General features: G+C 33.5%; 3 protein-coding genes across 3 annotated transcripts; 1 reads left to right on the top strand and 2 right to left on the bottom strand.

The window, feature by feature from the left end:
- Positions 1-5,811: 5,811 nt before the first annotated feature.
- LOC107953875 (vacuolar-processing enzyme) lies at positions 5,812-8,760 on the bottom strand. The gene is made up of 9 exons (XM_016889315.2): positions 8,505-8,760; positions 8,204-8,368; positions 7,967-8,123; positions 7,751-7,836; positions 7,452-7,651; positions 7,128-7,176; positions 6,636-6,845; positions 6,292-6,498; positions 5,812-6,205 (listed from the first exon to the last, which is right to left on the bottom strand). The coding sequence occupies exons 1-9, from the start codon at positions 8,709-8,711 to the stop codon at positions 6,023-6,025; spliced, it is 1,464 nt and encodes a 487-aa protein (XP_016744804.2). The 5' UTR covers positions 8,712-8,760; the 3' UTR covers positions 5,812-6,022.
- A 446-nt stretch (positions 8,761-9,206) lies between these two features.
- On the top strand, positions 9,207-11,201 carry LOC107953876 (uncharacterized). The gene is made up of 4 exons (XM_016889316.2): positions 9,207-9,469; positions 9,548-9,653; positions 10,224-10,367; positions 10,769-11,201. The coding sequence occupies exons 1-4, from the start codon at positions 9,207-9,209 to the stop codon at positions 11,021-11,023; spliced, it is 768 nt and encodes a 255-aa protein (XP_016744805.1). The 3' UTR covers positions 11,024-11,201.
- A 234-nt stretch (positions 11,202-11,435) lies between these two features.
- Positions 11,436-13,747, bottom strand: LOC107953877 (NADH dehydrogenase [ubiquinone] iron-sulfur protein 7, mitochondrial). The gene is made up of 2 exons (XM_016889317.2): positions 13,094-13,747; positions 11,436-11,923 (listed from the first exon to the last, which is right to left on the bottom strand). Exons 1-2 carry the CDS (start codon positions 13,495-13,497, stop codon positions 11,689-11,691), a joined length of 639 nt encoding a protein of 212 aa, XP_016744806.1. The 5' UTR covers positions 13,498-13,747; the 3' UTR covers positions 11,436-11,688.
- Positions 13,748-14,098: the final 351 nt, after the last annotated feature.

Genomic DNA, 14,098 nt, shown 5'->3' with positions numbered 1-14,098 from the left:
AAAATAGGGGCAAACACGTGGAAAATTCAAAAAAGAAAAAAAATAGATGTCGCATCCAAATTATAATTTTATTTTAATTAGAAGCCTAAATTACAAGCTTGAAAAGACAGAAATAACCATTACACTTAAAAGAGTGGTGGCTGGTTGGTGTAGGACTTTTTCGTCTACAACAAAATATCATAATTTAATTTTGAATTTTAATTTCTCAATAGGACGGGTAAGTATGCCTGTCGGGCGGCTCAAACAGTAATAAGAAGGCAAGTTGCCAAATTGAAATTGGTTTTATTTATTATTTATTCTTTTTAAAATGTTTCTTAATTGGAATGGTAGTTTAACTGTTGTTAACACTAATTTTTAATTTGATTAATTTGGTTTATATTAAATAGATAATTAAAAATTATAAAAATATATTTAAAAAATGAAAAAAAATCGTTTCAATCTGTATTTTGTTTAGTTCAATCACTTCATATCAGTTTGTCGATTATTGATATAGTAATATAACAAGGAGGAGATATGAAGGAGAGAGTGGTAGATTCTACGAAGACTGGTCCAATCAATCTGAATGGAGAGCTGGAGGTAGGAAGGATTAGAAGTGAGGAGAATGCTTGAAGGTAAGTTGACAGTGTGTTGACTAAGTATCAGTGTAACCCCGTACTATGCACATGCTGCTGTTGACTGATTCTTCTGTTAATATAGATAAACTCCACTTGTATTATTAAGCATGTAAATAGGTAGATTTAAATTATTGTTTTTATCTCCTAGAGTTTAGGAATTAGTTGTGTACAGTATGTATTTAGCTCATTGTAATCTCAATCAATTAAGAAAGAGATAATTCCAGAAATTCTCTGCTTCTATACTAAGCATCTCTGGATAATCAATCATTTCTTCATCGTTCTTGAAAGTATTTATAGGTGAGGGTCTCATGTAAGATGACGTTAACGTGTTTGGGCTAATCATCTAGTTATCATTACAAAACGTGTGGGGGCAAATGTCTTCGATGGGATGAGGAAGTTTGTGATGGGACAAATCATGTCATTTACTTTGACTTGATGGTATAGAACAGTTGAGCTCACGTGGTGTTCGGTAACCAACAACTTCATGTTCCCAATGAAAGCCTTAAGACCTAGGTATCAGATGGTATCTTCGGAGAGGAGGACTTGTGAACGACTTCTTAGTTTGCTGTCAACAAGCTTACTACTTGAATGCCTTTTTGACTTGTCACGTGTTCTTACACGAATGGTGGTATAACATGAATAAACTAATCTAATCCCTTTAATCAAACCGATCTCTCAACTGATTCTCGATCTGATTCAAATAACATTGGTGATTTTTTTTTTCCTGCTTTTGGCTGTTATTATTAATTATTGCAATTTCCTTTTTTATTTATCTGCTTTTGATGTTGTCTGCTTTAAAATTCATTGTATTCCGCTGAAGATGGAGAATTTGGATATCTTTGAATAGTATTAGAAACCAAAAAAAGTTGAAAAATGAAAATTGTGAGCTAACACTCATAAAATTTGTCTAGATATAAACATGAGTTTGAATTCGTCATTATGGAACTAAGCTCAAGTTATTAAGCGACTTTGAGTATTTTATAATATTTTAATATTAAATTATTATTTTATTCTTAAAATATATCCATATAAAATGTAAACCCTAAAGCTTATTATTTAAATATAAAAAAATTATATATGAGACGAGTTTCAACTTGAGCTCGAGCATGTAAATAAACTTAATTGAGTCAAACTCAAATAGTTCGAATTTGGTTCGAGCTCAAACTTTTATAATAATATTGTGAATGCCTTGATGGATCAAATTTTTCCAAGAAAGGGATAAATTAGTATTTAACTATTTTCTAAAGGCTCAGCTAAAAACCGATCTATTTTTCAAAGAAGAATGTGAGTAATAAAGTAAGTGTTTGCGAAATATAAGCTATCAAGAAGAGTGAATAAAACTTATACAAAAATTTACAATAAAGTTCTCAATAAAATTTGTACAAGAGAAAGATGTAGAAAAGAAAGCTCTAATAAATTCTCTTGATTTCTTGTATGGGTATGAGTTTATTGCTTTTTGAAGTGTTTTTGAAATATATTTATACCAAAAATTTAATTTCTAACCTTTGGAGCCATCGGGGATGAAAAATGATCGTTGAAAGTACAAAAATCATGTTTTGCAGTAGTGTAGAAAAGCTAGTTGTTAGCCATAGGGGATCGATCCCTTGGGCAAATCAATCCCCCACCTTTCTGAAAACCTCATTTAGCTACTCAATTCAGGGGGACCAATCCTATGCCATTGCCTTGGGGGATTCCCTGTGTCTCTAAAATGTTGAAACAATTCTTTGAAACACTTTAAATTAATTTTAATTTAGCTCAAAATTATTTTATAAATATTAAACCATTTTAATAAAAGTGTTTTTTGAGATTTAAAAGTCATGAAAATGTTTAATGAGATTTCAATAATATTTTCATAAAATGGTTTCGGAAAATATTGCAAATTTCATTATTAAACGTTGTTATATCAAAAGTTTGGAAAATGAAAACTAACATATTGGATTGAGTTTGAGATGAATTTTGTGCTACAAATTTCGAGCTAAGTTTAAGATCTAACTTATTACCGTTTGAGATCCATTTGATTACAACAATTGAAGCTAGTGATGCTTAGAGTAAGATTGCTAACATCTTTTTTTGGAAGGGGTTGGATTGAGATTTGTGTTTTGGGCTGGAAGTATGGAAGAACCTTTAAAACAACAGGAAACTTATGGAGATACCGAAACTAATGTTGTAGGAAACTTTCTGACACCTAAGTTGGAGGAAGTAACAAAGGTAATGTAAATAGATTTATCCAAAAAAGATTAAGGATATCCTATAAAAATAATACATTTTTGACAAGGTCATTGGACGAATACTTGTTAAATAATTTTCATAATAGTATATAATAAGGAAGAGCTCAGTCACAATACTTTAGTGACTTTAGTGGAATGACTTCGTGACTAAGTATGTTCATAATTAATAGGTAAAAAGTTGAAACTTCCGCTAGCTCGTTGAAACTATAAATGAATCACATGTAGAACCAAATGAATAGAAATAAATGGAAACGATGAAGTAAGAGAAATATATTTCACAATGAATGTGTTTTCTCATTAAGTACAAAAATGACTTGAGAATTAATTGAAGGTTTTTCGAATTATTATTTAATTATTTATAATTAAATAATTAAAATTCGAAAATGAAATTAGATTAATTAGTCGTCATGAATCTATTGAATAAAGAAATTAAATATATTTCCTCACAGATTCTATTACAGTAAAATTGTTATAACTTTAATGGAATTAGAATTTGGTTGATAAATTATCTAATTGAGAAAGTAACTTAGTTAATTTAATTAATTTAATTAATTGATTAACTATCATTTATTTGAGAATAAAAAATAAATATTGGGTTGGTTTAAATTATAAAGTGCTAGATCAAAAGTTCAGAAAGCACATATAATTAGATCTAATACATGAGAGGCCAATTTATCTGTCATGTAACATGAGGAGGTAACAACCCTAGTAAAATTATGAGAGTGTGCTACCCTCCTCTGTCTCAGTTAGACAGAGAGTATGTTTTCTATTTAAATAATATTGTTTATCAAAGATTTGTTCAAACAGGATTCTTGTACTTCCCTCTATTAATAGAGAGGATCGATTGACCTAGAAACACTTCATACAATCATAAGGTATTGTTATTCTACCAGAAAGTAGTGATAATTTATTTACTTAAAATAAATCTTATTTTCTAGAAATTACAATCTTTACTAGGAGGCAAATTACTTTCCTACTAAAAGTAATTAAAATTTTTAATTTTGTGTTTTGGTTTATATTACTCGAACCCTTGATAATAATTTGGTGCAATTAACCCTTTTTATTATTATTTTATATACATTTGTTTACATGATTTAAAATTGAAACCCATACTTTATCCACGCTGGTTTTATCGTTTTTGTGTCACTTGTAGATTGAAATTACATAAAAATAATTATATGCAACAAGGTTGAAAAAGTTTTCTTTGTTCAAAAAAATCTTAGTTATCATATCGTGTTAATAGTTAGTGTAAATATATTGTCTTCTTGTATTAGACAACGATAATTGAAAAGTGAGGTACCTTCAAAATTTCGACACTCAATTTCAACTTATAAAGCCACCCCAAGCAACTCTCGACACATTCACATGAAGAGTCACTAACTTCCAACCCGAGGAAAAAGGGTTTAAATTCCTGATAATGAGCCACGGAATTGATTGAATGATTTGTACTTAGGCCAATTACAAAACCCACACAGCCTGGATTATGCATATGTTGGTATTATATATCCAACCAATGATGAAAATTTTGAAGTGTCTTTGCTTAGACCCACCCGTCACCTTCCAAATCACTTCATCAACCTATTACTAATGGTAGATGAAAAACATGCCAAAATGGCTACTTTCAGCTCAGTTTCTTTCTTTATTTTTGTCCTTAAAGATGACAATGACCCAAGGGTGTCACCACCAAGCTCTTTGATTGGAAAATAGAGGGGCCTTCTCTTTAAGCACAAGTTAAAATTTTTATTCGTTCAGGGGTTTGTTGAGTGGTGGAATATTTTTTAAAGTAAAATTTTGATTTCGTAATTTAAGGACGGAAAAGTACAATGTTAAAATAAATTACTTTTCGTTTAATAATATGATTAGCTTCAACTTCAAATTTAATTAGAATCAAATGTAATTACCGAACAGTTTAATTTTCGTAAACTTTGGAACATTATCTTCAACAAAATAGGGTCTTCATGCAGTGTTTCATTTCTAGTATTAATCGGAAAAATATTAAGATAAGCTTATATTAAAGTATGATGTAATTTACAATTTAATTTAATAATACTTCTAAAAAAAGCTAAAATAATTATATTTTTATTATTTTTAACTAATAATGATTGAATATAATATTAAAAAAATACGTAATTAATACAGAACATATTTATCTTTTAATTTAAATTTCAGTTAATAAATAAACCTTAAACATATTGTGTATTTTCATTAAACCTTAAAAGAGTGAATGAATATTTTTAAAATATAAAAATAAATGTTTTTTTTATTAAATCTTAGAGGAATTGAATACTTTTCCTTATATGTACTAAACAAAAAAAAAGTAAAATATTCACCAAGTCCCTATATCTTTTGTAGATTTTAGAATTTAGCCACTCTACTTTTATGTTAATAAATTTAGTCTTCTTTTTTTTGAATTTAAAAATCCAGGTCCAATTATTAACATGATTAATATTATTTTATCAAATTTGTTGGTTTGGTATTTTAAAATTAAAAAAAAAATACTCAATTGGTAGGCATGTAACAAAAAAGATGTTGTAATGACCTAAATTTAATAATAAAATTTTAACAATATTAACAATTGGGTCTGTTTTTTAAATATGAAAACTAAAGGAATTAAATCCCTAAAAATAAAAAATAGGACTAAATACAAAAAGTAAAAAATATATGTATAGGGACTTGAAGCATATTTTAATTTAAAAAAAAACATTAAAACCAAATGTGTGAATACCTAAATTTTAAGTTTGTGGAGCATATGTCCGTTACAAACAGTCTCAATATCCTTTATCCTTTATGCAACGTAAGAATAAGTGAAAAAAAATTCCAATATCTTTAAGCAAAGTTTCGGATTCAAAACTTGAAAAAAAGAAAAAAAAATTGCAGTGACAAAGTTTTACCCTTGAGAGATTTAAATAAATTCGAATCCAAATTGAAAGATGTTACACCAAAAAGATCACATTTTAGGCTTTGCAATATTTCATTTGAATCATAACTGAAGCACATTAATTTAAATGAAGCATGTCTGGTTCAGCGTGGCTACCCAACAATTTTGGGCAGAAGCAATCACATGAATAATCATAAAAATGCAGAGAGTTTATATATATACATATCTCTTAGGAAAACACATTATGAAATACAACATCATCAAAGTTAAGGTCTTCCAACAGTTGACAATTCTGCTACATTTTATGCACTGAACCCTTTCTCAACAGAACCCCAATGTCCTGAAGGAATGTTGACACAAGCTTGTGCTGATGCCTCACCCATCTTTTCTGTCTCAATTCCAGCATTGCAGATGTTCGCAAGGGAACGCATGTGTTTCATCCCGTACTGTGCCAGTGATCCGCAGTGCGTCTCAAAGGTTCTTACCTGTGTCGATGGACAGAGCATCTTCATAAGTTGCATGATGAGAAAAAGGAAAATGAGTAAGAGGGACTTGGAATCAAGGATATTACCATTTTCTTAAGGCATTTCCAGTCATCAACAAGAGGTTGACCAGTTGGTCGAACAGTGTTTAAAACTTCAGGGCCTCTTTCGACTCCGAATAACAGCTTTCCAATGAGTTGTATACTGTTGTCTACATGCATTCTGTGGGACATGGCTTCCATAACCTGCTTTTGAGCTTCAACCTTCCTAACCGAGCCATCAGGTGCCTTGCGATACTGCACAATAGGTTCAAAAATAACTTGAGTGGGATGAGCTCTAAACTAGCAGTTCAGCTTTCAAAGTACGGAACAAAGTGTTCATATCTTACACTCATTCACAGTAATATCCGATGCAAGAGACATAAGATACAAACCTTATCCCAGAAATGGACAAGATCAGCATCGCGCTGATTAACAGCTTTGGTGGGTGGCAACAAGGAGTTCTCATCGATGAATTTGAAGTTATCGTTAGCAGGATTGGTACCCAAATATGTGAAGAGATTGTCCATGCTAATTCCTATATCACCAAATTGCATAACATGAGAACCATATGCAGAATTGCCATTGATAGTCCTCCTTTTTACCTGTAAAGACCAGCACAGTGAAATTTCACCATATAACTCAACCGGGTAACCATTTGGATTTTAGCATAATACTGAATAGACCCATTGGCACTTGAATTCAGTGTCAAAGGAACTTAGACCGACCTCTCATTTTCAGTATATAGTTTCATATTTATTTATATCTATATAGCAGTAATAAATAACTACTATAGGAAGATGACATTGAAGTCGCAATTTTTTTTTCTCTTTTTAAGAAAGGAAAGGAAACAGCTCATGCAAAGCATAGATTTAAAAAAGCCTTACAAATTCATATTGCTGGTGCAAAGTCTCCTTCCGCAGATTATGTATGTCGCTGCTCAACAAGATACAGAACATTAAAAATACATTCCGAGAGATGTAACTCAACTATTTAGAAAAAAAACTGATTCCTTAGTATTATATATCCTAATTTAATCCAGATGATATCAAAAGAATCAGAATATATCCACCTACTTTGCCTCTGATTTTTGTATTTGTTTACCAAATTCTTAAAGAAATGAAATAAACTGAAGATATAGGCAATAGGCTTCAACTTCAAAAACCTCGCAGATTCAATGATCCGAAGGGTAGATGAAAAATTATATGTACCTGTCCTCCATCCAAGCAACACTGTACAAGTCTCCCAAGCAGGTTTCATACTCTGGGGGAGGACTTGGATACTCTCCAGGACAATAGGTTCCCCAGCTACTCTCGACTGCATTTGCCGCAGTCGTTGCATAGATGTTCAAACCCTCGGGAAGAAGACCCTCAAAGATACTTCCAGATTCACAAGCTTCAAGATAGAACACCTACAAAGTTACATACAGACAGACAAGAAATTAAAATTACGACATAGTGATGAACAAGACATCTAGAAACCGACAGATATTTAGAACAAAAAAGTTTACCAAGCTTTTATAGGTCCCGGAAGCATGTTTTTTCTTTAAAACATCAATCAAATCATCAGCATAAAGATAAGGTAAGGTAGGCATGCCTGGATTAACACACAATTCATCATTATTCATTAGCAACTCTATAAACCAATATTAAGTTTCAAGCTGAATGACATATAAGAATCCAAGGTAATAGATATGAAGTTAATGACCATGCTAATGAGAACTAACCAAGTACACCAGGACCTCCATGGTCAGAGTAATATATGAAGATATGATCATTGGGGCCACTATTAACAACTTTGCCACTACCCCCTGTAAGAGCAGATTTGTTTCCAAGGATAGCAGCAAAAAAGTTGTTAACAGTAACATTTTCTCCAGTGTAATCCTGCATAAGAACATCAATTAGGCATACAATTTATAATCTTTTTAAAGAATATTACAAGTAACCATGAAAAAAGAATAAACCTTTGGAACACCCTTATAAACATCATCACCATGGGGATTGTTAATGATGATTCCAGGTCTAGGGTTTTCTTCATTGTAGGCAATATCATCATACATAAAAACAATGATATTTTCCTCTTTTAGGCCACCATTTCTCAACATTTGATAAGCATGACAAACATCAGCCTGAAACAAATATATAGATACATATGTCCTTCAAAATTAATACGACCCATCAATCATTATGAATTAAAAAACAATAAATTCATCATAAAATTCCCCAAAATAAGTAACTTTTTTGACAAATTAGACTATTTAAGACCTGATGCCTGTAATTCCAATATCCATTAGATCCGGCAATCAAGACCGCCCATCTCGTGCCTTCAACTTCATCATCGTCGCCCCCATGGAAGAACTTATTAGCTTCTGAAGGTAACCGGAGTATGTCTCCGGTTACATCTCTACCGGCTGAGACAATTCCGGTCAACGACAACAAGAGAAGAATCGCACCAACCACAAGAGATGTCATGATTTGGCCAAATTATAGAGCACCATAAAAAGGAAACAGATTCTTCAAGCCTTTTGCAGCTGGTATTCATAGATATGTTTACATTATCATATATAGTAAAGGATACGTAAGGGGCCCAGAGCTACATTATCTATAAATTTTTTATAGAAATGTGTGCTTGCATCTGGGGCGTCGCTGTTGATGATTAGGGATCGTATATAATTGGCGGTTGTGATGAGAGTTGCTTAGAAAATTGGGTGGAGGCCCATTTAAAATTTTTATTGGCTTTCTCTCCGACTGGTTATTTTCCCGAGAAAATGAAAACCCAAAATCGGCTCATATTATTCAGTTGGGCTTCCCTTTGCTTTACATAAACAAAACCGAAAAATCCCCACTAATGTACACTCAAAAACGTTCGCACGTTCACTGAAAGCTCGGCCGACAAACTTCTCCATTGTCCATTTAAAGGCCATAAAATTTAAAATTTTAGGGATTGTTTTGGTTTTGAAATTCTTGATGGAGAAAGGAGAGAGCATATTGGAAGCGATTTACGAAGACGAAGATTTAGGAGATGGAGAAGATGTAGAGATGGTTGACGTTGAAGAAGGAGAGCTCGTGGAATGTTGTAACTCGGGAAATGATCGGGAAAAAAGCGGCTCTGCTGCTGTTAATGGTGAAAATCAAGTGCCCCATAGTAAAAATAAAAAGCGCCGAGCAAATAAGAGGAAGAATAAGAGAAAAAAGGGTGGTTCTGGACATAAACCTTTGGATATAAACCAGTAATTCTCTATGAAAATTTTTTCTTCCATCAAAACATGGTTAATTTGTTGATAAATTGATAAATATGGGTTTTGCAGGTTTGTGTTAGATACTTGTAGACGATTAAAAGAAAAGAAGTCATACATGGTGTACAACGCTGTGGGGTGCTTGGGGGTTTCTGCATTGAGTGATCTTGTCGTGGAGGTATATTTTTTACTCAATTATCTGTGTTTATAATGTACAATCTAATGATGGGTTTATGTTTATCACTAGTATCCCATTTGCAACTGATAATGGTTAAAACATTGAGCTTTTCTTTTGATTTTGGAGCTATGTTGCTCGGATTTTTCATTTTCCTATATGTGCTCGACACATGTGATATGACCTTTGAGTACAGAAAAATCTAACCATACACATGTCGGATACATATACCCAAGTATTGTGTAACATAGTTTTGGAGATTCCTTAATTTGGTGTCTGGTGTGGAAAACAATTTTCATCATGGCCATGGCTCATAAGATTGTTGTGTTGAAGTCCCTCACCTTGGCTACCATTGCTTGATGTATAGATAGGAATAAGCGGAAATTCATGACTTGTTTCTTCTTCCTTATGCCCTTTTTACCTCTGTTGCAAATTATAGTTTTTGTTATATGTTATGATAATCTCAATATATCCTACTGTACTATTCCATGCTCGGTTTGATACTTTCTTTCCTTCATTTTTCCTGTTGCAATTTTCCTTCTGGGATGGTATGATGAAATACAAAGTTCCCAGGTGTGTGCAATTCAATCTTGTGGAGGTCAGATGACTGCCGATGGAAAACGTTGTCGGACAGGTGGTGGCATATTATGGAATATCCTAAAAGTGCGACAACCCGCTGCTTATCGCGAAATAATGAAAAAAACCAAGGACTTCGAGGTGCGTATTAATAGGCACTTCAAGTACTAGCCTTTTCATTAGCTTATGAATATATGCATACACGTGTATGCATGAGAGCTTTCTGATTCATCCAGCAATCAGATGTCTAAATAATTGTCTGGTTTATATCCAAAGGTAAACCGTTAGCGGTTAAAGCCTGATGTTTCTTATAGTTTGGCTACCTAATGACTAATCTAATTGCATATGACATGTTCCTTTACGTTGAAATATAAGTATGATTCAAGCAACTCTTGTTTTTGATGTACTAGCCATTGAACTTGGGTTTAGATTTCCAGGCCTTGGTTCTTGTTTCATGTTATGAGTAACCAAAGCTAGTAATTAGTTTCGTTCTTCGAACTGTAACATCGAATATGTGAGTTGTGGTATTTATAATTTTGCAGAAGCAATTCAAGCAACAAAATGTCGGACGAACACTAGCACAGAACAAAGAGAGCTCGTCCCGAGAAACTGCTTGCAATCTGACTAATGGGACCCCGGTAAGTGTTTTGGAAGATTCTCAACTGCTTCCACAAACTCGGGAAGAACAGTTCAGTACCAAAGGAACACGAAAAACTGTTCATGACAGGATTAGGGTTCCTGTTTCGTATGAAGACATTCTTGGTGAGGATCTAAAAGAAGATCAATGTCATCAGTGACTAAACTTGAGTTTGGATTGCCATCGGTTTTGAATGCATATAATTGTTGATAGAAGGGATTTTCTCTTATTTGGGAAACTACATATGAAAGTATCATTAGTTGTTCTTGAATCAAAATTCACTTTTGGAATAAAATGGTTGTTATTAGGGTATAAAAGGCCCTTTTTGCAAGGTTAAATTTTTTGTACTGCCGACCTAAAACAGTTTATCTAATCAAATCAATTTAATATTGATAGGTCGATTCAATAATGAATTCTAATAATCAATAATTGACCAATTTAACATCATAATTGACTAAACCAATAAAATTGAGTTAACCAATTATCAATAGAACTTTTTTGACCAAATTCGTCTTCCACAAAATAAGAAGATAAACACTTGCATGAATGCAAAAACCATCAAATCCAGATAATACCACAACAAAACAATGAAATTATTCATATTTCATACCCATTTAAATCCGAAACAAAAACTGAAGTTCCAAATGATACAGGAAGTACAGTCACCATGCAAAGTAATAGAAACCCCACGAACTTTTATAATCAAAAGCTTTTCTTAACAATCTCCATCTACATGGCATTTCACCAGAAAGTTTGATTTTATTTATTTGTTACTCAACACTGCAAAATGCAGTGCAAATAGCCCTGAAGTAACTTGCAAATTTCTTACTTGGACCACCAATGGAGGAAATCCTTGCGCCTGTTGATCTTTTTCTGCAATTGAAGAACTCCGTACAATAACGCCTCTGCAGTGGGTGGACAACCAGGAACATAGATGTCAACAGGGACGATTCTATCGCAACCTCTTACAACTGAGTATGAGTAGTGGTAGTACCCACCACCATTTGCACAACTTCCCATTGAAATCACCCACCTAGGCTCTGGCATTTGGTCGTAAACCCTACAAATATTACAAACCATTAACTAAATTACCAAAGCCGAATCAAATTTGCATAACCGAAGACTGGAAAACAAACAGGAAATATGAAGACAGGCAGGAAGAAGAAGCAAAAATGGAGACACAGTGTTGATTCTTTGCCAAGTCATTCACATAATTCATAGAGAATCCCTCGAGCCTAGAGTAACAAACTTCAAAATGAAGAAATTGTAACATGCACTACCAAGCAACAAAATTTGGGGAATGCTAATAAGAATCTTAATATTCAAAGCAGAGAGTGGGATGCCATCAGGGGTGAAAACTTAATAGGTTGGATTTGTTCAACACAACAAAGGGAATAAATCATATTTGTCAAAATACCATTAAAACAAGAAAACTTTTCATGGACATCCCACTCTGAATTCACCATCAGACGTTTAGGCTACGGCTGTCATGAGACAAAATTGCATGCCAAATAAGCTAGCTCAGTCTGGATTTGGGTAGTTCTCCACAAGTCCAGAAACACCATAAAATAAAAGTTAAAAAAAAAATCAATGTGTACTAATATGTTTGTAATAACTATGAATCTTCTTCCTAAAACATCAAGCCCCAGTTAGACCACACGAACTTATCCAGGACCATTCAAGCTTGAGCTTCAGGTTTTACACCATTAAGATCTATGTTTTGTCAACCAAGCTACGGGCTTAAAAGATTACAGATACATAGTTTTTTATGTTACTAACTCTTCAACAATTCTCCCGATAATCAGAAAGAAACCCATAAGTTGAATAGAGCAATAGAAAAAATATACATAACCTTCTCGATTTATGTATCATGTTAAAGAAGAAACAGCCTCAAGTAGCTTTTCAGTTCATTTTTAGTTTATGTATCATATTCCCAAAAACAATCCACCAATTTCAAAGAAAAAATCATCTTCCAAAAATCAAAGCAATTCAGTCACATATCAAATTGTAAATATATCCTTAACACAAATCAAATAGAGGGTTCACGAATTGAATTTTGCGATTACGCCTGTATTGTATTAGGCTAAAAAACCCAACGAGCTAAGAAAAGGTTGGGACTGCAACAATCACATTCTCATGAAATCCCAAATCTAATATACAGATCAAAATAAAGGATCATAAATTAACTTTTTTTTTTAAATGAAACCCTAAGAATGAGATGAGATCATACTTGCGAAGAGCAGGGGCCATTTTGTTGGTGAGAGTGCCAGCGACAATCATGCAATCGGATTGGCGAGGGCTAGGCCTAAAAATGACACCAAAGCGATCGAAGTCGTAGCGAGAAGCACCGGCGTGCATCATTTCGACGGCGCAGCAAGCGAGGCCGAAAGTCATGGGCCATATGGACCCACGACGGGCCCAGTTCAAGAGGTCATCGACCTTGGAGATCACGTACTCAGCAGGCTTAGACAGACTGGAGGGAGTGCCGGAGGTGGACGGCGGAGAAGGGCGAGCGTATGTGGTTGGGGTGGCAGAAGAGGAGAGAGAAGGGACGGTGGTGTGAATAGCGAGGGCACGCTGTAGGGAGAGGAGGTGAGGGAGGCGATTGGCGGTGGTTCGGGTGATTAGAGCCATGGCTCGACGGTGGTTTCTAGAGAAGAGAGGGTTCGCTTTGGAGAGGCCCAGAGATTTGGAAGATTTTGACTCAGTTACCAACTCACTCTCGGGTTATGGTTTATGTTTTGTGGTGTTATTAATTGTCTTTGTTGTAATGGTTCGTTGCCTACCACGTGTGGGTTAGGGGACTAAACAAAGTGTTTCCCTTCCTAAGGCATCCATTTTGATCCGTAAATCAATCTAATTTAATCCTAAAAATACAATAACTCAAAATCAAAATTTGTGATAGTTGGAGCTTGAAATATCTCAATTTATATGGCACAAAACCAATCAAAACTCAAAATTATGCGAATTTGTGATGACAAAATTGAGAATAAATCCTACTCACAACTAAATTATCAAGTCCATGCAAAATATATTTTATATAGATATTTATAAATATTGATTAGACATCATTTAATTACAATTGTAAATTTTAATTTAAAATATTGTTTTTGAAAACTTTCCGGTTTGTTGGATGTCCAATGCAATGTTTCACCTGTTTGGAACAAGACAATTTAATAACACATATGATTTGTTAACGCAATCTAGATTCACCAATCCTCCTCCACGTAGTTTT

This window comes from Gossypium hirsutum, chromosome D07, assembly GCF_007990345.1.
Source record: "Gossypium hirsutum isolate 1008001.06 chromosome D07, Gossypium_hirsutum_v2.1, whole genome shotgun sequence".
NCBI lineage: Eukaryota > Viridiplantae > Streptophyta > Magnoliopsida > Malvales > Malvaceae > Gossypium > Gossypium hirsutum.
This window is presented reverse-complemented; position numbering and strand designations above follow the sequence as displayed.